Genomic DNA, 24781 nt, shown 5'->3' with positions numbered 1-24781 from the left:
TTCATCAGAATATGTTTTAAACTTATCAATTTTAATATGAGGAGGTCGTCCGTTACTTCCGGTCATCATCGGAAGTGATTCCAAAATTTCCAAATATAGGTATATACTTATATATATATAACGTATTGCAGAGATATTGCAGTTTTAAAATGACCTTTTCCGGAAATCTCAATATTGCAGTGTAGGTCCAAAAAAGAAAGAAAGTTGATATAGTAACTCGTACAAAATGTCAACATTTTGATTTAACCATATCATTATTCATAATCAACCGGAAGACACACTCGTTGCTCGCAACGAGATTGTGTCTAGTTTTATTAATTTTCATATTAGTAACGATCTTCCAGTTTGTCTGTTGGCGAACATTATGTTTTTATGGCGTTATAATATTCAAAAGGAAGCTTTTGTATACTTTGCTGCTTTCCTTTTTTACACAGATAAAGCTAACTCTTCATGTTAGCGAGTTAGACACCAATTACAACAGTTAGGCAAGCATGCTAACATTTTAATTCTTCATATAAATATATGCATCAATAAATAAATCAATCAATCACAAAATGGAGTTTGTTGGCAAACATATCGATATCATATCAAGAATTTGCTAATTCAATTTTGAATTAAGATGATCTATATTGTACATGTACACGGTATGCTGACAGAATGTCATCTGTAATACTGGATTTTCTCCACCTCACCTGTGTTTTTTGCAACAAAGAGATTATCATTGGTGTCTACGCATAAACCAAATGGTTCGCGTAAAACACAGACATCAATATAGCGAAGGAACTGTCCGTCTTGATCTACGATGTGGATACAATCGTTGTTAAAGTCTGCAGTCAGGATTTGACCCTGGCTGTCTGTAGTGATGCCACGTGGATGAAATTCTCTCATATTAGTATTAGGAGTACCAGTGTAGGTAAATCGGAGTTTCCCGGACTGATCGACCACCACTACTGCACGGGCTCCGATGTCAGACACACAGATATCTTGATTTCTGTTCTCGCTGATGTATTTCCTGCCATGGTCAGATGTATACATAGGTTCTCCGTTTTCGTTGTGTTGAATACTTTGTTTTTCTGTTGACCCAGAGTATCGCACAACCTTTGTTTGTGTATAATTATCATGGACCATAACTACAAGAAGTTCATCAACGGAGGTGTGGCATACACCTAGCGGTTTCCATGGCCTTATCAACCCTCCTTTGATTACTGCCTGGACATGTGTATCTTTCACTAAGTTCACTGTCCCAGCATCGTAATCGGTATAAACTAGATCCCCACTCTTTGTCACTTCTATATCATAAGGCGCTGGCTTTGTTTCGATTGTCTTCACTAGTTCTCCGTGGAGGTTATATTGTCTAATAAAATGGTCCCGGCCACTGGTCCAGATGACCTCATCTCGTAGACAGGTAACATTGAAAAGTGAATCATGATCAGTTTTCATGGTTTTGATATGGATTGATTCATCCAGCAGTTCTTTCTTAAGAAATAACTTTGATAGAGAACCAAACTGTTGCCGCATTTGTTCATTAGATATCTTTTTAGGGGTGAAAACTGGCAAGGAAACTTTGAGTGAATGAGGCAGTCTCCTAAACTCAGCGTTTCTAGACTGAAACACTAAAATGTTGAAGAAATCATTAGCCTCCAGTGTATTTTGAATGAATTCTATGGTTTCCTTTATTTCAAAAATAGACTGTGTTATCTTTTCTTCCTCTTTTTTTAAAATAACCATATGTTCAGAAGTTGTGTTATCAAAATCGGATTTAAGTTGATCGATAACCCTATCTATTTCTCTGCGCAAATTATCTCCATGTTTGTCCAGAGCTGTTTTAAGCTTTTGGGAGTTTTCTTCTACATCAAGTCTCTGAAGTGTAACTTTTAATGCAATCTTTTTATATTCTGGATAAATAATATTCTTTAGTTCTGCTAAATCCTCTTTTAAAATTCCCGTTTTTGTGTTAAATTCTTTTAAAATGTGCACTATTGTATGTCCTTCCTCTTCGTTAGAAGCAATGCATTGTTTACAAAAAAGATTATGGCATTTTTGACAAACAAGTTCATAATGCTCTTGGAGATGTTTCTCACACCTTCGATATGTTGGGGTAAATCGTTTGTGTTTGATAAGCATCACTTTATGACCTTTCAATGTATCTGAGAGGTGTTCCTCTATGCAACCCTTACACAAATTGACGTCACACATCCAACAATAAATGGAGGCCTCTAAAGTTTCACAAACTGTGCACCGTACAATATCTTGGAGATTATTTTCAGGATCCATGGTCAAACAGTTTCACGGTAATATACTGAATCTAAAGCAGAAATTATTAAGTTTATGCATTATATAGATTTGATTAGACATTTTGAGACTTATACTTTTAAAGAATGATACTCCCTCGTTTTCATCGCTTAAATTATCCATAGGTTCATCATCGACTCACTGACAGTATTAAAAATAGCCTCTGAAGGTTACTTTTTCTTGGGGGGGGGGGGTGTTTAAGGCTTATGTTTTGTAATTAAAGAACGGGCAGCCGTTAACCCCAACCTAGGAGATATTCCATGTTTTATATGAAGTTACATGTAAAACAGTCTATTTTTTTTTATCATTTTCAACCATGTCAAAGAGCGTCTAAACCCGAGTTTCTCCACATTCCTCCCTTATATCTAATTAAAGCCAGGAAAATCTAAAGGATCTGCATATAAGACCGATATCTAAAGAAAAGTATAAAAATATTCTCTCAAGAAAAAAAAAGTCAGTATTAGATGAATGAACGTTCAACCAATATATTGTACAAACCTTTCAAGGCCTACCTACCCATCACTTCCAAGCTTACTCCTCCTGATTTAATGTACTCAGGTGAATGATATCATTTAGTGTAAAGTACAAAACAGATAACGTATTTATGTAACTTCTCTTGTTAGCTTTAAGATAGTCCAAGTGATGAACAAAAAACCTGCATGTTACAGTACGAGTACAAAAAAAATTATATACAAAGATCCAAGTTAAAAACTTGTGTGCTAAAAAGCAGTTATGAACCGGGATCTTTTACCAGTGTGTGACAGTCATTACATCCACTTTACTTTGCATTTTAAATATAACGGCTCTTTTTAATCTGTCAGAAGATAATGGAATCAGTAACTACTTAGTATCTTGTTAATACCTAATCATTGAATATTTTTATTTTCAGTTTTATCCCACATAAAGATATCTCTTAAAATATTTCAGCATAGTGAAATGTTCTGACCTTGTCATTTCATTGTTTTAAATTAACATTAATGGTATCCAAACACATTTAATTGATTTATAAGGATAAAAAATTACAATACAAAATTCACAATCCAGACCATTTTAATACATTAAATTATTGAAAAGCATATATTACGCAGGAAACAATACTTTTCAAGATACAGTAAAAGGCTTGCCATACAATTAGATGGTTTTCAAGATACAGTAAAAGGGTTGCCATACAATTAGATGGTGTTTGGAAATTCTTTATTGCACAATTTTTTTCAAAAACTAAAAATACTGATTCCTTGACAGCTTCTTCACAACTATCACTTCCACTTGAACATCTTGGCCTCTCAAATAAGTTCGCTATTCTCTGTGATGACTCAATATTTCATGATTGTCTCATGGCTTTGAAGAGCTTTGAAGAGACTGGATACTCTTTCTTGGAATTGAAGTTGAGTTAATCTGTCTTCACTGCTATAACATGTCTGGCTAACTGTCTTTAATACTACCACTACATATCTGGCTAAACGGCTTCACTACACACGTCCTCATATTAATCGTTGCCACAGCAATAGGACTGTACTTTGAATCCTGGAAAGAGGACCTAAAATGATTTATGAATATAAAATATAATATAATGATACAGAACTTGCTAAAGATCTGATCTATATAATATACAATGCATGTTTGGAGGGGGGTGTGATCAGAAATTTTAAAGTTTTTACGTTGATTATGACTAGAGAAACATTAAAGAGTGGGTCTATCCATTCCTTCATTGCTCGATCAGCTACTTGTTATAAAGTTAGGAAATATCAAATTTTATTACAATATAGGTGTTAGTAAAAGAGGGAGTGATAAAATGAAAGTAATTACCCTTGTTGAATCGAAGTGACAGGAACGCCAGAATGATGAAGGCTACAGAGAGAATGGCCGTGAGATTGTAGGGCTGTATCCTCCGGAACAACAGGGCACTCAGGCGTCTGATGTAGGCCCACACTCCCTCTGACTTACCTATCAATTTAATTAAATTATTCAATTCAATTCAATTTATTTTCACTCAAACCGTCAACATGACGGTGCATGAGGTACACACATATATATATAAATATTTACAAATGTATATGTAGAGTCAGAGGTACATGTACAGTACAAATTAGAGAGAAAAAAAATATGAGAAAAAAGTACAAATGTTCAAGGAGGACAGACTGATTCTAAAATTTCATTTATAAATAAACAGAGTTTTTTGAGTTTTTTAAGTTTTAAAGTAGACAATAATTCACAAAATTTAAGTGTTTGGTCTTACACAAAATCTAGGTTCCAAGTATTTTTGTCTAATACATGAAAGAGCATTACATTCTAATATAAAGTGCATTTCATCGGCTATTTGATTTTTATTACATAATGTGCAACACCTTTCATTAAGAGGAATGCCTAACCATCTACCAGTTTCTACAGGAAGTCGGTGATTCGACGTACGGAATTTAACAAGAATTTTTCGAAGTTTTGATGGCAGAATACTCAAATATTTTTCATATCCAAAAATAAATTTGAAAGTTCTATATATATGACCTTTTGAAGAATTTGCAATATCAGCCGACCATTTCTGCACAAACTGGTCTTTAAGCCTTTGCTTGACAGCATTTGTAATCCAATTAACATTTACAGTACATTGTTCATTCCAAATGTTTGAAAAACCACACTTATTAAAAATAGAATGTATACAATCAATCCATGGGTTTTTAGAAAAGTCATTATTATATTGATTCAATAAGTATTTGTAAAGTATATGAACAATTTTATTTTCTGGCCCGGTGAACAATTTTGCCCAGTATGAAACCATTCTAGTATATATATTAACAGATAACGGAAACCTTCCGGTTTCTCCATAAACCATGTATGATGGGGTACAGCTTTTTAAATTCAGTATATGTTTCAAAAATTTCAAATGAATACGTTCTATAGTTTCTATATTTTCAAAGCCCCATACTTCACATCCGTATAATAATACCGGCATTACTACTTTATCGAAAAGGTCTAACTGACACTCGACAGGTAAATTAAATTGCCTTATTTTCCTAATGACCCCATACATAGCCTTCTGTGCCTGTTCACAGAGATGTGTTTTTGCTTTTCTGAAAGACCCTGAACGTGAAAAAACAATTCCAAGGTATTTAAACTCTTTCACATTTTCAATTATTTCATTTCTAAAGTAAAATTCCCTTTTTATCATTGGACCTTTAGAAAATACCAATATTTTTGTCTTATTTATATTAACCGTTAACTTCCATTGCTCACAGTATAAATGAAACTCGTTCAGAGCATTTTGTAAATCATCAGGCGTTTCAGCAAGAATTACAGTGTCGTCAGCATAAAAAAGAATACATAGTTTAAAATACATAAACAGTTCATCCTCTAAAGGTTTGGTAACACTCTGTAACCCAGTTATATTTTTATCAATCATGAATTTTTCTAAGTCATTAATATATAACGAAAATAAAAATGGCGACAAATTTTCACCTTGGCGTACTCCAACATTACAGCTGAAAAATTCGGAAGATAAGCCATTCATACTAATTTTTGACTTAACTTCCATGTACATGTTTTTGATATAATTAAAACATTTCCCATTTATCCCATTTTTGATTAACTTACTCCAAAGACCATTTCTCCAGACAGTGTCGAATGCCTGTTTAAAATCAACAAAAGCACAAAAAAGTTTTTTCTTCATGGACATAAGAGTATGGGATAAAAACTGTAGTGTTATTATATGGTCTAGAGTTGAATAGTTTTTTCTAAAACCTGCCTGGCTTTCGCTGATAACGTCAATCTCTGATGCATATATCTCTAATCTATTGCTTAATATACAAGTAAAAAGTTTTCCTAGGCAACTTAATAATGTAATCGGTCTATAGTTCTCAGGATGTGTTGGGTCGCCTTTGTTTTTATATATGGGTTTCACAATACCTACAAGCCATTCATCAGGAATAAAACCACTGTCAAAAATAATATTAAACAACTTGTTATATAAAGGTAGAAATAAAGAAACTGTTGCCGAAATGTGTTCATTGAGCACCTCATCATACCCAGCGGCTTTATTATTTTTGAGTTTCTTTACGGCTTCTAATATTTCTTCATCTCCTATGGTACTGTTAAGAATAGCATCAGACATATCGATTTCAGCATTCGATAAAAAATCACTATATTCTATATTGGGTTCATCGTCATTTTCACAATCATTAATACCTCTTAAGTAATCAAACATATTATTAATATCAACAGCACACTTATTCGATGATTTTGATGTATTTAAGATTTTCCAATATTCCTTGGAGTTTGTAGAGCGCAAGTTCTTAAGTTTTCTAGTTAAATCCGTTTTGTAACCTTTGATGCATTTATCTATTGTGTGCTTGTATTTTTTACTCATGACTGACATTTTTTATGAATACGTTTAGCCAAATGAAAGTTCTTCCTTGCTGCTCTACATTCTCCATTGAACCATGGTTTCTTGTTTAACAGTACAAGTATTCAAACATTAACTGCTTCAAGAACAAGTTTTACTGCCTTCATTAAATTATACAACACTGAACAGCAGACACGCCTTCCCCTGATTTTTATATTTTTTTTCCTCTTAAGGCTTTGTTTTCTGTAAAAATTTCAATAGTTTGCCTTCTTGCCTTTAAAAATCGAAGGCAAAGGAGATTGTTGTAAATGCAAGCATTCTCTATACCTCTGAACAATCAAAATCCAAAACTTTGCTTTATAAACTTCTTTATGATACCTTTGTTGTCGGATATACATATTGTATGTACATACATATTGTAAGCAAAGACTAATTGATATAAACTTTAACAAATAATTCAAATTAATTACGGAGTTTTTTAGTTCATATTAATACAGATAATAATAAACCAAATGACATACACATACCTTCATCGGACTCTGAAATGGGTAGTCTCTTTACAGGTAAAGGTGACTTATCATCGTCTTCGTCAGTGCTAGTCTTTATTTCTTTCTCTATGACCACAGCATAATCCTTAAGATACATGCAACTTAATATTATAATAATAATATAGATCTACCCAACAAGTAGAGAAAATACTTCTTGTTTTTTAAAGGGGCATGGTCACGATTTTGGTCAAATTTTATTTTTCTGTTTTTATTATTTACAATGCTTTATGAAATTTGGGTGCCCGTCGATAAGTTTTAAGCAAGATACAGGGCTCACAATTCTTCGTCATGTAAACAAGGCTTGTGCCCTGTTTTTGTTTACATAGGTTCAATATACCAGTAAAAAATCTTTTTCAAGATGATTTGTCTATATTCTTATTCTTTTTAAGCATAAATAAACAGTGCGTAACCATAAACACATTCAATGTAGGTCTAAAACTGGAATTTTCACCTCAACATTCAAAATGTAAACAAAAGCTTTGTTTACATAGCGAGGAATTGTAAGCTCTGAAACTCGCTTATAACTCAACAAATGACACTCAAATTTTGGTTGCCAATTAAAAATGCCTTACTGAAGCATTATATACATTAAAATCGAAAAAATAATTTTTAACCAAAATCGTGACTATGCCCCTTTAACATTCAAGCATATATCTTTCAAAATTAGCAGATTTTTAGTTAAAAATTGATTAAATTTCATAACTAAATATGTCAAAATTCTTAATACTTCATTTCTTCTGTTTGATAAAATTTGAAAATAAAAGTTTTATAAAAGTTTTTTTTTTTTTTAAATGATAAAACCTTGAACCCCTTCTCTAATCAAAGCACAGTAGATTTGATAATAGTTGATAAACTAAGTAATAATCTAAACTCTCTTAAGTCTCAATTCCAAAATCTATAGTAACAAACAGTATGTAAGCCATTTAAAAGGAATGTCATACAGGTTACATATTTGTAATACAAACCTGCATCATAAGCTGCCTCTGGGTAGCATCCAAACCGAGACAGGTGTCTAGAAAAGCTGGAACTAAACTGTGCAGTTTCCATGGAAACATCACACGCTGCACATAGATATCTACAATGTGCGGATACTCTGCGTCTGTATAGTTGTCACGGTTACGGAGCCAGATATTGGCAAGGGCCTGGCATTGTGGGTAATCTTGAAGTTTTGCAAAAAGCAGCAAGCTGTAATAATGATTACATCTACATCAATATTTCAATGTCATTGATATGAGTATAACCATGTAAATTAAAGACAATAATGTTACTGAGAGAGAGAGAGAGTTACATATTACATGTATAGACATCTTGTGAAAATATAAAATGTAATATTTTTCTGGGTATATTATCAAAAATATTAATTGTTAAAGAATGTTTCCAATTAAAAACAAATAAAAATTCTGATTTATTGATTTACTGTACTTGTATCTATAATCTTAACTGAGATTCAGCGCACTTAATGAATGGACCAACACCTTGACCATGTTCATACCTGTCCTGAGATTATGTTACATTGAACATTTTATGTCATTATCAAGATATATTGTATGTCAAATTAAGTCAAGCTAAATCTCTGATGAGATTACTTGTAAACAATGTAGTTTGACAGTCTTCTGTATCTAATATCGGAGACCAAAATTATCTTTATGTACACTGGTATGCCACCATACATGTAGCACACAGCTTGTTCCACCCACCATAACTGGACAATAGCTGCTGGGGAATGTTCTATATCCCCATACACCTTCTGTACAAACGGCAGCACTTCTTGCCATGTGTTCCTCTCAGCGTGGGCCTGCACAGCGAGGACACACAGCTGTTCTGTGAACTCCTTGGAACTGTAGAATTTGAAACAAGAAATGTCATTTTAGCGCTGACAAAACAGCAAGTACAGTACTTGGGTCATTACATATCAACGATTAGCATACATATATTACTCTTCATAAGTGTCGAAGTGACTTTTTATCTGTGACAAAAATGTGCCTATATACTTATAAAAGAACAAACTGATGTGTTTTCTGCCAACAATTCAAAATGGGGAGGGATAACGTTATGTACCTGAAATTCTCACGATCTGTGCATAATTTAACTTGACTTAACCCGTTTTCACAATGTTCAATACATGCATCAAAATTTTTAAACAATAAGGCAGCAGTTGCGTTATCTAAGTGTTGCTTGAGCGTCGGCTGAACAGTTGAAAATCCTATTTCAGCATATTCTTTTGGACGTGGAACTTCCTTAGACGCCATGTTTTGATCATGTGACTTAATTTTAATCAACTGTTGTATTATCGATTTTAGCGGAGCTTTTTCCAGGAATGGTGATTATATCATAAAAACATAAAAGAATTCATCGTAAAAAAGGCATCAATCAAACGTTTTAAGTTCAGGAAAATTATTTACTTTTATTGCAAGAACATAAAGAAAATTAAATTTCTCCTCTCTATCCCGTGATAGCTCAGTTGGTAGAGCGGAGGACTGTAGCGGTATATTAACGTTGATATCCTTAGGTCGGTGGTTCAAATCCGCCTCGCGGGATGTTTATATTTTGCAATTTTCTGAGTAACTGTACGCAAGGACATCTCCGGAGTGAAAATGTAAGCATTAGCTGTATGTTATTCAAAGGGGCATGTTCAAGATTTTGATCGAAAATTATTTTTCCGATTTTAATGTTTATACAAGGCATTTATAATAGGCAACCAATATTCGAGCCTCATTCGTTGAGTTATAAGCGAGTTACAGAGCTCTCAATTCTAAGTTCTTATGTTGTGGTGAAAATTCCAGTTTTGGACCCAACATGAATGCTTACACGTTAGAAACTGGTTCTTTATGCTTAATATGAATAAGAAGACAGACAAATAAGCTTGTAAAATAATTTTACTGGTATATTGAACCTATGTAAAGAAAAACAGGGCACGAGCCTTGTTTACATAACAAAGAATTGTGAGACCTGTATATTGCTGACAGCTCTACGACTGACTCTCAAAGTTCATTTCACCATTAGAAATGTATTCCTACGGCATTGTAAATAATAAAAACAGGAAAAAAGAGTTTGACCAAAATTATACGTCTTTAACAAGTTAACTACAGAAAAATGGTCTTTTGTTAAATCATACTGTCTGTTATCCATTTATTGCACATAATGATGTTTTCTGATTGATCTCATCCAACAGTTTAGATGTCCATTGGCATCAAAAGTTGCTCATATCAAGAGATCGTTCAGCAACACGGAGAAGGCTTACACAGTTACACAGGCATTGCATGCTGCCTAATTCATTTATGTAAATATATATTTGCATAATAACATATGTTTAAATCAAATCAAAACAAGAAGTTTACGATGCATTACTTTCCCCCTACTGTGCACCTGTACATGTGCTATGATTTCTCACTGTTCATATACTTAGATTTTAATCCAGGAAATATAAAATTTATCTACCAGAAAGGTGTTTAGACAACCTTTAAAGGTCACAACGACGAGACCAAATTAAAGTTGGTGTCAGACTGAGCTTCCTACGTGTAAAGGTCGTACTGTTAATCAAAGAATGGGGGCGTTTAACATCCCCATCCACCATTTCTCACTCCGTGTAATGTAAATTGGTGATTTTTAAATATATCAAATACTAGTATATTTATACAACTATATAAGAATGTGCCATTTCCTTCCCTTACCTTTTCACGCTGGGATTACTTAATTTAATCCATAATCTATAATTTTATAACGCAAATTATATTTCCGATCCCCTTGTTTTGTAGACATAGTAAGAACACTTTTTTATAAGAAAAAATTCAATTATACGTATCATTAATTTATTAAAATGGAGTCGCAAACAATGATCTTCTAATACAAAAAAAATTCCATTCATTGATATTGTCAAATGTCACATCTTCACTAGTATGTGTTTTGGTACCCGTGTAAGGAATTACGCGCTTTTGAATCTTTGAAGTTTTTGTGTTTTTTATTAATATCAAGAAAATTTTCTTTTTGATATTTACATCTTTAATCAATATAACCTTACACGTAAGAATGTTTTGCAAAAATGATTATAACACAAATCGTTGACGTCGAAAATGCAGGTATGAATAGTTATATGAAAACCACCGATAGACTCTCAAAGAATAAGACTTCAATAGCTTCCATTTGTTATATATATTTTGAATGCAGGGATTTGACAGGCCTTCAGCTTGTTCTTTAAGTTAATGAGACGGTATGTATGTCTGTCAGTTTCGTAGTATGGCCATTACATGTATCTACTTACCTCCACTAGTTTCTCCCGATCTACATTTACTCACACTTAAAAGTATGTTTATATAAGTAGATATCGATCTATATGCATCTCTGTAAAAGATAAATGAAATCAGCTGGTCAGCACCCCTTCTTTTAAAAGAAATGAAATTGTTTTTCTTTTTGTTATAAAAGAAAAGATTTGAGAGAGAGAGAGAGAGAGAGAGAGAGAGAGAGAGAGAGAGAGAGAGAGAGAGAGAGCAATTACGCCACACTTTTGTTTCCATGTTTCGATCATACTGTACTTGAATAATTGGTGTTACATTACTACCCATAATCACATTAGATCACGATTTATGGCGGAGGTAGACAATCCTGTGTCATGTTATATTGTCGCCGGAGATCGATGGGGTACAGCGGACCGGGACACAGAGAGGGGGAGGGTACCCGGGAGGAACCGATTTGTTGATACGTCACTATTGATCTCCGGATTCTGCCAGAAAATGGCAGTTCCACGCCGCCTTACTGCGCGCGTACACGGCTAGTGGATCAAGGCTGTCATTAGTACGCCCCGAATACAGTGCTTCCAGGAACCGGACAGACTTCTGGTGAATGTGATTACAGCTTGTACCACGGAGAGTACGGGAAACATGGCAGAGGAAACTCCGGAGTCCAGGCTGTCCAAAAACGTCGTCATAGCGTACGACGGGAGCGAGCACGCGAAAAATGCCGTTAAATGTGAGTACTTTTTGAAACACTTTATAAATAGAACCCATGCATAAATATACACTACTTGCGTTACTATGGATATAAGGTATTATAGAATTGTAGTAGACATATGATATACGTTAAAGAATGCAACATTTGACAATATGTTTGAATTTTTTATAGTCATATTTAAAACGAAATTTTAAATGCTGTACTTTAAACGAGGGTATACTAGAAAATAATCAAAAATTTGTTCTCTCTCTTATAACTTTTATAATTGCGTTAGCTAATGTTATTTACTATTTAAACAACCGCAATATAGAATCAGGAAGCCACTCAATAAACCACTCAATAAAAACCAACACGGGGCATTAACCCCGAGAAATCTAAGAACACGGAACATCCCGCCCGACCAATAGTGTGTGAATGATACAAATTAAAAGGCCATTTAGCAGCACGCGAGCGAAAAAGGCTTCTTCCCAGCTAGATAATGAAATAGCTTTGGTTGAATTTTGATGTTCTCAATAAATAAACCAAATAATGATAGTTTCCATGTTGCGCACTTTTCCCCCTTCTCTTTGTTTCCATGTTTGAGAGCAGGGCAGTGTTAGAAAATCGATGAAGAGGAGGCTGTTGATAACAATGTTGGTTGACGATTCTGCCAGGAGAAATATTTACGGAATCTCAAGACAAGCTTTCATTTCAGTATGAAAGTCATACTTTATCACTTGTTAGTATACCCCCACGTGACGAAGGTACCTCATCGGAACTATCGATTTTCTGCAGCTGTGAATTAAATTGTGGATTATGAGCTATAAGCGCGATGCTTATATACATTACAGTCATATATACATCGATACTTTATACCACAGCCACGTCTAACGATGTTTGCAACGGATTCAGTCTCTATTAATCAAATCATACACATCGAATAACCATAAACAGATCGCGAATCCACGTGGGTTGGTACTAGAATATAGAATCTTATTGCGCGCGTCGAATATACAAGGTGATTTATCTAAACACATTTAAGAGACATGAAACCTTTTATCCTATTAAATCTACACACCCGGTGAATGACAGCATCCTCATATATATATATATATATATATATATATATATATATATATATATATATATATATATATATATATATATATATATATATATATATATATATATATATATATATATATATATATAAAACTACTTCTAAATTGAATCAGATACTTAAAATTAGGAGCGTATCAGACTTAATTCATATTATATATAGATATTAGATTTAAGTCTATCTATTCAATTTCTGAATTAAAAAACCCCAAATAAACAACATTAGTTTTTCGCCAATTATTCAGCCATGCATTATTTATTACTAATATCCTACTTTCTTGGGAATATATAAAAACAGGTTTTATGAGCTACTTGATAAATGCCCTATCTAATTCATTTCGGAATTCCAATACCCCCTTTTTGATGGGGCCATCATTACGATCATATAAAAGCATTTCACTCTTAATACTCCATGTTCTCGAGAGAAATCAGCAGATCTCTGTATAGGGTAAGCTCAGAGGAATATGCGAAGGAATGGTCTTTTTATGAATAATAAATATGGGACCAAACACAGCGGAGCGCAGTAATCCGCAATCAATTGTAAGCCAGCGTAAGACGGCAGTAAGATGTTACAGATTGAGGGGACGCGGAGACTAGAAAACCGAGACATTGCGGTGACATCGGGGTATACGCTAGAGTTAAAAGTGCTTCATACAATTCCGCTGCATTTGCGGAACAAATAAGGAAAACAAAGTAGTGAGACATCTTAAGGGGGTTGACTATTTGTGAGGTGATTTATTGTTTGACCAATAAAGTTACATTGCTGATCACGTGTCAATTGTTACTTTTATCTGTAATGATAATGTCTTAATTATTCTTATAAAAATGTTCCCGCTATTCAGTACATGTATTGAAAACTACAAAAATGTTTGCCTCTTATACTTATAACTGAGCCTTGACCCGAGTTGACACGCGTTTCAACCCTGTGGGAGTATTTTTGAAGGTTACAATGCTAATGATTAAGTCTGAAATATTTCATTTTTGTTCCTTGCAGGTAACATTTTGTTTTTAAAAAACATATTTTGAGTACCTTTTATGCATTCAATCAATTAAAGTTAACATTGTCGCAATTTTATAAAGAATCCATTTACGTAGCGGATTCATTAATCAAAATAAGTGTAGAGGTCTGCGCCACATAACAATCATTCTGTACGAAAAATTGCACATGACAACCTAAACTTCCTCATTCTATTTATCTCGTATTAAAACATTACGCACAGAATCTATCAGAAATGCATGGAACAAAAAGTATTGTTCTCTGCAAATTCGCCAAATCTTCCACGCTCTAGATTGTAAAAAGCATATTTTTGCGTCTTATCTATAAGTCAATCTGCATATTCCAAAATGAGGATGACTTTAAAGAGATTTATCTGACGGAGGAAACCCGCTCGTGTCTTCCTTGAGATAATACAGATAGGTAATCGCGAACAGTAAAATAAACTTCACTGCTAACCCAAGAACCAGCGGCTTTTCGGGATGTTCGCTTAATTAACATTTCAAGTATCGGGAAACAAAGAAAATTAAAAACGACAGAAGATTATCTAACATGTTTGGCTTCGACAAAACTATTTCGAAATGTTATTTTTTAGCATTGATTTTGCGATATGTTGGACCGCGTGACATACAATGTAGCAGCTGCAGAGCTGTGGCTTGTTGTATGAAATTGTGCCATAACCATTTGTATATGTATGTTATATATATACAATAAAATATTATCAAATACAAAATCAAAGCTGTACCTCTACAGAAAAAAACCCCCAGATTGACAGACGGTACGTACGTACATATTTGCCTAGAACTTGAATTCAGGGAAATTTCCACTGAGTCTATTTGGAAGTCCAAAACTAGCGCAAACTTTGGGCGCCATAAATCTCAAAGTTTTTCAAGCATTTGCGGAATTCTAGCGGAATGGCTTGTTAATCCAATATTTTCTCGTTCAGCTACAGTTCAGTTCTGCAGCTATAAGCTGAGAATATTACAACTGATGGATGAGTATTACATACAATGTAGTACAACTGATTTGGGGGGGGGGGGGGTCAGATAAAGCAGAGGTGATAGAAGGGTCTGGAATAGTACCAATTTCATACGCCAACATAATGACGGAAAACATTCTGCTGCATGGGAAGTTCGAGATTATGTGGTCTCATCATTGTTCACTGAAAACCAATTTCCCTGAATTTTGTTGGTGATTTGATCCACGAAATTAAATGTTCATTGAAGTGCAATGCCAAATTAAACATTGTATTGGTATGCTCAGTCGCCACAAACTGACGTTTTCTTAGAAAAGTGTTTTACAAAATCAACAACGAAATCGATGCACAAGAATATCAATGAAACCACAATGATTAAACTGATCAGAGGTTTTGACATAGCGCAAACAAAATGAAATAGAAAACGTCAACACCACCTGAAACACTCACAGACCAATCACCGACACACCCGGGATTGGTTCTTTGGGTTCTTTGATCGAGGCTAGGAAACGCTGAAAATAGATAGCAAAAATTAAAAAGTTAAGTAAAATAAATATACAGTCGCCGACTTGTTTGATACCATATACCCCCCCCCCCCTTTAAAAAAATCGCGTTTTGTTTTTTCTCCCAAAAAACCTCTTTCAGGTTTTTTTTAAACTTTCAACACAATATCTTTCATCATTTTTATTTCTTTAAACTATAGTAAGTGAAAACGATAAGGATATAACAGAAAGAAATTCCTCCCCACGGACACAATTTATTACCCGGCATATCAGGCACGTAGCATCGGGGCGGGGGGGGGGGGGGGGGCAGGGAGGCCCTTTCTGGAAAGTTGGTGGAGTTTTTTTTGCTTGTTTTGGATGAGTCTGACCCCCCCCCCCCCCTAACTTTCAAAAACGATGCTACATGCCTGCATATATCTCTGTTGGGTCATCAACGCGACCATCTATTAACACCAAGAAAAGTCGTACCTCTTACAATAACATTGTTACAGCCGTACCTCTTACAATAACATTGTTACAGCCGTACCTCTTACAATAAGATCGTTACGGCTATACATAACCCACAAGTCCAGTAGGTCTAAATCTGCTGAACACGTAACATCACGTGCACCAGACACGCAACCAGAGCTAATTACCAAGATATAGGCATACCCAGAGAGCTGTCTTACGTGTTAGTATAGGAAGGAGCTCGCGTTATGTGTCTGACAAACCAGAATATATAGCTTTCAAGAAACATAAACACGTAGTCAAGTAGCGTGATTTAGCGGTAACATTATTTCACGTTTTTGGCGTTCTTTTGTGCAGTCACGTCAATCAGCGAGGCTTTAAAAAAATTACGATAAAGGCACTCGCAATTCAGCGTAAAGGCAATCAATAAATGTTATGCACATGAAAGATTTTGAAAAGTAAAAGAAAACATAATATTTTGAAAGAACGAAATTTAAAAAAATGAAAAACTCAGCTATATGTTGATTTCTGTACATGTTTTTATATTTTATCTTATTTTTATTTATTTTTTATTTGCTTTATTTCAAACTGCGAAACAATTAATGGAAAGACAAGAGATTCTTGGTGCATTGTTTAAACGAATAGCACGTGGAACCTAAGATGATTTCAAACAAGATAACTAGCAAGCTTGCAGAACATGAGAATGGGATGCCGATTTTATGATATAAGAACTCAGAGAGCGCGGCATGTTTTATGTATCAGGGTTCCCCATTACTCTGTGATGAAGTGCGCACTAAACAGAGAGCTCTCCACTGTGGAAGGTCCCCGGCATGTGTATAAATATAAGACCGGTTGTTGAGATTCTGGGGATAAACCCGCGACTCTGACATACAGACAAACGAAGTTTGTTTCAACAGTTTATACCAAGCAACACAACGAACGTGTAAACCACCGAAAGATTCTTGTAAATGTTTCAGCATTTCCAATTAATGATGTCTCTGCATTTCCAGTTAATGGACGGGGTGTGGTTGGGGGTGGGGTTTGAGGTTGCCAAGGTATTTTTTTCAAAGTTTGAACTTCTTATATAAATAAAAATGAATAGTTTCTATGTTCTATGCTTATATTTTTAAAAATCTTGAAGGAAACCATATACTGAGTATCGAACTCAGTAGATTTTTTTTAAAAAGAATAACACAAGAACATCATGAGTTAGAGTTCTTCAAATTTTTCCAATGAATTTGGCAGAAATCATTTTTTGATTAATACCTTTATTACAACCTTATACTAATACTTTCATCGGGAATTCGATTAATCTTAGAATACTTTCAAAGAGTTGCTTGATTTTTTTAATAAATGGTTACAATGTATGACTTCTATTCTATCAGTGACGGAATTTGAATTCCTTGTCAATGAACTTTTTGTTTTAGAACAACCTTATCTCGCTGTTACTGTTTTATTCTATCCGTAGTTTGCAACAATTTTTCAAACTTTAAGAAAAATGATTAAATTTGTATTTAAACAAATTTTTATATAAGCATTATATGATGCAGGAATGATTGTCGTCAGAAAAGCAAACAAATTAAAGGGGCATTAAAATGTGCGTTATTTTTGTCTGCTCACCTGATGACAGGTTTGACGTAAAGATGTCAGAAATGAATCCTTTAGTGCATGTATTTATAGAAATGGCTATAAGCCGGAGCTTTTTACTTTTACATTAGTTAGGGTCTTCCTTATATTTATATTTCTAGTTTACGCCGAGAAATTGCACATGCCAGGTGATCACGTGTTTCTGGTCTACAGTGTAGAGGTCAGTGACGTCATTCAACAAGGTAAAGTACAATCAGGTATAAAGCTAACCACAGGTACGGTATCCAGTGTCACGTGGTCCTGTTGTCATGTCTACATATCACGTGTCGTTTGATGTCTCGTCGTGTGGTTGTTTTATCGTTAAATTTAACCTTTTATCAATCCAAGGTTCATTTTCCCACCTGCTTAAAAATGATTTATGAATAACAAGAAAGTTTCGGGATTTTCATTTAAAACTCATCAAGTTAAATGTCAGTCTATTAGGAAAGAAAGGGAACTGAACAATACGTTGGTCAACTTATTATTTTTAATTAGGCCACGGAAAATTCGAGAATGACAATTTGCACATTTTACTAATATTTCATGAGCTTGCTTTTGCAATCCAAATCTGTTTGATTATCTCAACTCAAATGCTTCAAAGTATTCGACGTACGCGCCAAAAAAAATACATATAAAAAATAAATAAATAAATAAACCTTTGGCACTTTCTACCAAACTAACAGCCATTTTGTACCTTCTGTCCTGTCATTGATTTGATATTTTATGTACTAATTTTGAAATTAAAATGCCACGCTGAGCTTTCTCCTCCCAGTATTTCTAATTTTGTTAATATCATACTAGTAACTTTGTTAAGTTTGTTTGACATACAGGATTTTTTTTATGTTGTTCACTCATTTTTACAAAATTTGTGTATTTGAAGCACCTTTTTCCATGGATCCCGACGTGTTTAAAGATCTTGTTCAGAAAGAGGTGAAACGTATACAGGGAGAACTGATAGAGTTTGCCAAATATCTCAGGGCTATGAAGGTAAAGAGAAATTGATATAACGATCGTTTAAAAGGTAAGGAGAAATTGAAATTTAAGGGATGAGCATTTAGTACACCATGAAGAGAAAAGGAAAAAAAAGTGATAGTAAGAAATCTATGGTGGCATACCTCTGCCCCTTGTGTGCAAGTTATTTTTCTTTCAAATATGTTGACATGCAAGATGAATATGTTGACATGCAAGAACGTTATGTCGACATGCAACATAACTATGTTGACATGCAAGAAAATTGCAATCAAATGAGAATTATAAAAAAGCTCAAATATCGCCAACATGTGACATCAAATATGCTAAATGCAACTTATTTATGTCGACATGCAACTTATTTATGTTAACATGCAGTTTAGTTATGTTCACATGCTTCTTATTTATGACAACATGCAACTTAGTTATGTTCACATGCGAGATAAATATGTTGACATGCAACTTATAAGTTGCATGTCAACATAACTAAGTTGCATGTCAACATAAATATGTTGCATGTCAACATATTTATCATAAATTTATTTGATAGCAATTTTCTTGCATGTTAACATAAATAAAATGCATGTCAACATATCTATCTCACATATTAACATAAATAAGGTGCATGTGGACATAAATAAGTAGCATCTAGCATCTTTGATGTCACATGTGGACGAGATTTTAGATTTTTTGAGATATTATAAAAAAAAATTGAATTTTCTTGCATGTCAACATAGATATGTTGTATGTTTACATAACTATCTTGCATGTCAACGTATTTATCTTGCATGTCGACATATTAAATAGAAAAATAACTTGTACACAAGGGACAGAGATATGCCACCATAGAAATCAGAATAACTTACCCTCTTAGAGATAAATAGAAATGTTAGTACATGTGTATATTAAAGAAATGAAAATAGATTAACTTTATAAAACTAAATAGGAAACGGTTAACTGTACGCGATAATAATACAACTCATATACCGATAGTTTATGAAAATAAAATGGATGATAATGCCTGAACACTACGGCATTTCAATTTTACTTTTTCTTTTCAATTCTTATTATGTAATACAGTTGTCTCTAAATAACATACTTTTTGAGATGAATTTGCCAAGATTGCAGAGATCTTTAATATTGTCAGTATTAAAAAGTTGAATTAATTTAAACATAGAAGGTTTTTTATAATAAGGTTCTTTCATGTATAATCTGCGCAATGTTCTGTATAGGGGACAAACAAATAAAAAATGGAATTTATCTTCAACACTAGTTTTGCAATGTGGACAAAATCTATTTTCTCTATTTGAGTTATTATATCTATCAGTTTCAATAGCCAGGCAATGTGACGATAGTCGTAATTAAGTTATATATTTCTGTAATTTAATGGAATTATATTTTCTCAAATAGTATTGAAGATGTATACCATCGATAAGATATTTGTAAAAAGAACATTTTTTTAAATTTTCAACATTTGCAAAAATATCTTGTTTTGCCTGATCAAAAATTCTTTGTTTTACGAGTTGTAAAATACCATTGTTTATTTTTTGGTTAGTCCATATATCAAAAAACCGAGGTCAATGAGAATTTTCTTTACATCGAAAACCCAGTTTTTATAACCGTGTTCTTCACAATTAATATACATAACTTCGTAGCAATGTCTAATTATACAATTGTCACTAATTAAGACATTAAATTTAAGGCATTTAAAAGACATTTAATAAGCAACTAATAAATAAAGACATTATATTGGACAAGTTCATCTTTGACGACAACGAGAAATCCCCTTCGTGAAAAGGTCTTTTTATGTGTATGATTTTGATTCAATTACCATCAAGTTCCAAAAATTTGAGAAATCGATTCAAGATTTCCCAGATAAGAGGTTAAATCAAAAGATCAATGTCGGATGAACAGTTAGATGTGTATAGTTCGGGGGATGTGGGGTTAGAGGGTATTATATACAATCTTAAAAGTTAATGTCATCAGACATCGATAGTTACATTTCCATGAAACGACCATATTTTATAGGATACTTTGTTTACATTACAAGCAATAAAATGCTTTTTATTATATAGAAATGTGAACAATATAAATACATGATAAGTAATTGATAATCTATCTTGATCAACATTCAACACATTTAGTTTTGTAAAAAAGGGTGGATGGGGTTTTGAATTAAATTATGTGAATTAAGATTTTCATGTATTTAATGTTTGATCTCGTCCCCTAGACAGCGGTGAATGTTAACCACTCACGTTTTCATCTTTTCGACGCTCTGTTCTATTTCTGAAACAAAATAATAAACCAACACCCGATATCTAAAGAAAACTGGATGCGCCTAGAATTCAAATCTTACAATAACATCCTCTGTTTAAAGTTGAGCTAATTGATGCTGTGGGCAACTTCATAATCTTATCTTCAAATGATATATATGCATCAATTAATATTTCCGTTATTTATTATAACGTTAAAAAAATATACACGCCTAGGTAACAAAGAACTGCGAACGCTAACGCCCGTTTCTCGCCTACATTTTACATCCAAATATTTCGGAATTTCTGTCAGATATTGAAAAACTAAGTTTTCTACTAAAAAGTATAATCAAATCCTAATCAATTTATATCAAAACAAAATTTGTAATAAAATTATTTATTTTTAAACAAAAGTTTTGCTAACGCGGGGTCTGAAAAAATTTCATTGAAATCGATCTCTATGAGTGAGGAAAATTTTATTTAGCGGCAAATATGTGCATAAAATCTTCATGATAACATATTTACGATATGTATTAAAGTAAAATTTCATTTTAATTCATATCTGTTAATTAGTTTTCGAAAATTTACAAAGCAAAATTCTTTTTTTGGAATGTATTTTGGTCTGTAGACATATGTCCCCCCCCCCCCGTGAAAGAACAAACCCTTTGGTGAAAATATGCTAAATAACAATAATTAAAACCCACCAAAAGGAATTTTTGTTTCACGGGGGGAAAAGATGTTTTAAAAAACATTTCCGTTTTCCTTTATTTTCTATTATGAAATGAGCTATTTTAACCCAAAATGCAAAGTTATCTCGCTTTGTTTGACCAAATCATTTATATTTAATAAAAATATACAAAAATGTTTACATTATTATAAAATATTAACTTTAATTAGACAACTTTAAAAAAAATAACTTTTAGTTAGGCGGCTAGACAATGCTATCGTTCGCAGTCCTTTGTGTTTGTGGTTACACAGCAGCATGAGGGAATACGATGCTTGGGATCAATCGACAGCTAAACTTAATCACCTATATCATTTAAACAACTTTCTGTTGTTTTTGTAAATTAGAAATGAGTGATTTGACAAATTGCAACATTACTAAACAATCTTAGAATGTATCTTTTCTGTTAATGATTATACAATAAGACATTTCTAATGGTAATTAAAATGCGCATCATTTTAGCTAACTACACAGTACCAAATTTTAGCTGGACTCTCTATAACAATAGCTCTGAAATCCTTGCAACCCTTTATCCACTCTACACATTATCCTAAATAGAAAAAAATGGGCATATACTATTCAAAACTAAGTACTTAATTTAATACATTATACAGCAAACTATCATCCCAAAATACATGTGCTAGTATATGTAAATTAATGATTTATCGGCACAGAACCTTAGTCTTAGCTTGCACAGTATATTCTACACCCGACGTTCATGCTTTTTTTGATAAATGTGTTTTTATTGCATATTCCTACACATCTCTTTCCTTGGGTACTGGCCAATTGTGAAAGTATCTCGATCGGACGTAAATCAAACCCAACAACAACAACAACAACGAGATATAAGAAAAATAACAAAAAATCAGCCATTCCTCAGTAAAACAGAACACAGTGTCTACTCAACAGTGCTATAGACTCTTTCAATTCTGCAGAAATCGGACACTGTCTTTTACTAGTATTCAGCGGAGAATATCGACCCAATTCGTTTCTTTGTTTGAGAAACAGATTGTTGCTGTCACAAGCTTTTTCGTACTCCATTACACTACATTATCATTTATCACTTTTATTGGCAACAGTCTGTTTAAGCGGGGCTCTAACAATTTAATCGATTCTTTATATTTTTCACAGAGAACGTGACTATTAGTTTTCTGAAACTGTTAACTTCTCACTTGTCTGTTTTCCAGTCTCGTATGAGATTCCAATACACAAGCGCTGTAGATATACGGTTATAATACCTTTGCAGTGTATGATACATGCAAATATTCGGTTACAATACCCTGCGGTGTAACGTAAGACATGTAGATATTCAATTCAATACCCTAGCAGTGTAAGATACATGTGATTATTTGTTTACAATAATTGAATACCTTAGAATGTAGAATGCATGTAGATATTCGGTTACAATGATCTAGCATTGTAAGATAAATGTAGATATTCGGTGACAATACCCTTGCAGTGTAGGAAACACGTAAATATTCGGTTAAAGTACCCTAGCAGTGTAAGATACTTGTAGATATTTTGTTATATTTACATTTTCCAGTGTCTATGCCTATGATAACACTACGTATTGATTTTGTACTATATAACTCATAAAGCCAAATCGAGGCGCCAGCGGGGCTTGCTTATGCATATTTAAACAGTTAATCGTACGATGGTTTAAAATTATATAAATATAAGTAATAAGGAATCATTCTTTGAATATTATGAAGTAATAATTTCGGTCGAGCCGTGATCAAATCTATCATAAAGCCCTTCGGGCTTTATTGGATTTGATCACGCCCCGACCAAAATTATCACCTCATAATACTCAAAGAATGATTCCTTATTCCTTATATAATACCCTAGCAATGTAAGATACATGTAGATATTCCGTTACAATACCCTAGCAGTGTAAGATACTTTAGATAATAGGTACTCGCAAAAACTTTCGACCATAAATATAATTATCATAATTAAGGAATGAATTCAATATTTATTTATTCGCGGTTTATAAAGCGTAAACTGCCCCAAACCATTTTATATCGTATAAAACAAATAAATATTGAATTCATTGCTTATAATTTAATTTTCTACTCTTGATTGTAGATAAAAACGGTCATTTGACCTTTAAAATGACGTAAAATTGTGCAAAATTCAAACGTAACGTCAGGCGTATTGATACATTTTTGACGTTAGTCTTACTATGACGTAGGCAACATTCTTTATACGATATAAAACAAATTTTTTAGCCAATCAGAAAGCGTGTTACAACCAGAATTAAATTATTTGTGAATGAAAAATGAAAAGTGATAGAATACGAACCATAATATCACGTGACCTGTTGTATGACGCAACAAGATTTAAAACATTTTAACAAGACCTTGTTCTTTCGGTAGGATGTAATTTTCTTTTTCTTCTTGCATCAAATTAAGTTAAAATGATGCTGGTTTAAAGTGAAATATATATACACAGATTTCATTGTCGTAGCTTTAAAGCCAGACAAATCTCGTTAATTTTAAAGAACCATCTTAGCTTAGTGGTCAGCAATGAAATAGACAGACCTACGTCACATTTCTGTTTGACACAACTATCCAAAGTTCAAAATGGTTCTAAATATAATTACTGTCGGTAAAATTGATATTTTGTGTATACCTATTGTAGCTAGAGGGTACAGTGAAGAGCACGCATGCTCAGAAACCAGGCGAGGGGATACTAAACATTGCAAAGGAAGTGAACGCCTCCCTGATCATCACCGGAAGTAGAGGACAGAGCAAGTTGCGCAGAACATTCCTAGGCAGTGTGAGCGATTACGTCATGCATCACTCTCCCGTTCCAGTTTTAGTTTGTAGAAGAGAAAATTGATGGCAACACATGTACCAAATTATTATTTATAAAATTTAAAAATGCAATCAAAACTAGAATCAGGAATGTGTTCATATTTGTCCGGAAATTTGTACAATGAAATGAAATAAATATATTGATGTGTATTTGTTAAGTGAATGTTTTTGTTGCTTTGCTTGTACATTTACAATAAAAATGGTCATGTGTAGTTATAAATAGTTTTGGATCAATTTAAGAAATGGGTGCTTTCTT

General features: G+C 33.3%; 2 protein-coding genes and 1 non-coding gene across 5 annotated transcripts; 2 read left to right on the top strand and 1 right to left on the bottom strand.

The window, feature by feature from the left end:
* Positions 1 to 3324: 3324 nt before the first annotated feature.
* Positions 3325 to 9448, bottom strand: LOC105339165 (peroxisome assembly protein 26). 2 transcript variants are annotated; one of them, XM_034449085.2, is made up of 6 exons: positions 9232 to 9448; positions 8871 to 9011; positions 8139 to 8358; positions 7153 to 7258; positions 4099 to 4236; positions 3325 to 3816 (listed from the first exon to the last, which is right to left on the bottom strand). In XM_034449085.2, exons 1-6 carry the CDS (start codon positions 9420 to 9422, stop codon positions 3779 to 3781), a joined length of 834 nt encoding a protein of 277 aa, XP_034304976.2. In that variant the 5' UTR covers positions 9423 to 9448; the 3' UTR covers positions 3325 to 3778. The 2 variants fall into 2 exon arrangements, with proteins under 2 accessions (XP_034304976.2, XP_034304975.2); XM_034449084.2 differs by having other exon boundaries at positions 3325 to 3829; positions 9232 to 9447.
* A 171-nt stretch (positions 9449 to 9619) lies between these two features.
* Positions 9620 to 9710, top strand: Trnay-gua (transfer RNA tyrosine (anticodon GUA)). Its single transcript is given in 2 exon segments — positions 9620 to 9656; positions 9675 to 9710. It is a non-coding gene; the product is annotated as a tRNA-Tyr (tRNA).
* Positions 9711 to 11816: 2106 nt separating this feature from the next.
* On the top strand, positions 11817 to 24737 carry LOC105326882 (universal stress protein in QAH/OAS sulfhydrylase 3'region). 2 transcript variants are annotated; one of them, XM_011427105.4, is made up of 4 exons: positions 11817 to 12135; positions 17884 to 17979; positions 18642 to 18748; positions 24350 to 24737. In XM_011427105.4, the coding sequence occupies exons 1-4, from the start codon at positions 12048 to 12050 to the stop codon at positions 24548 to 24550; spliced, it is 492 nt and encodes a 163-aa protein (XP_011425407.2). In that variant the 5' UTR covers positions 11817 to 12047; the 3' UTR covers positions 24551 to 24737. The 2 variants fall into 2 exon arrangements, with proteins under 2 accessions (XP_011425407.2, XP_011425408.2); XM_011427106.4 differs by having other exon boundaries at positions 11821 to 12135; positions 17884 to 17964.
* Positions 24738 to 24781: the final 44 nt, after the last annotated feature.

The sequence above is a fragment of the Magallana gigas genome, chromosome 4, assembly GCF_963853765.1.
Source record: "Magallana gigas chromosome 4, xbMagGiga1.1, whole genome shotgun sequence".
Lineage (NCBI taxonomy): Eukaryota > Metazoa > Mollusca > Bivalvia > Ostreida > Ostreidae > Magallana > Magallana gigas.
Note: the sequence above shows the minus strand (reverse complement) of the source record. Positions and strands in the feature narration are given on the sequence as shown.

Excerpts from the sequence above, each read along its gene's own strand:
- LOC105339165 (XM_034449084.2), bottom strand. The coding sequence starts at position 9,422 with ATGGCGTCTAAGGAAGTTCCACGTCCAAAAGAATATGCTGAAATAGGA. Across the intron at positions 9,012-9,231 it reads ACAGATCGTGAGAATTTCAG|TTCCAAGGAGTTCACAGAAC; the intron begins GTACATAACGTT and ends CAAATTCTACAG. Across the intron at positions 7,259-8,138 it reads AGAGGCAGCTTATGATGCAG|GATTATGCTGTGGTCATAGA; the intron begins GTTTGTATTACA and ends ATGTATCTTAAG.
- LOC105326882 (XM_011427105.4), top strand. The coding sequence starts at position 12,048 with ATGGCAGAGGAAACTCCGGAGTCCAGGCTGTCCAAAAACGTCGTCATA. Across the intron at positions 12,136-17,883 it reads CGCGAAAAATGCCGTTAAAT|TTTACGCCGAGAAATTGCAC; the intron begins GTGAGTACTTTT and ends TTATATTTCTAG. Across the intron at positions 17,980-18,641 it reads ACAAGGTAAAGTACAATCAG|CACCTTTTTCCATGGATCCC; the intron begins GTATAAAGCTAA and ends GTGTATTTGAAG.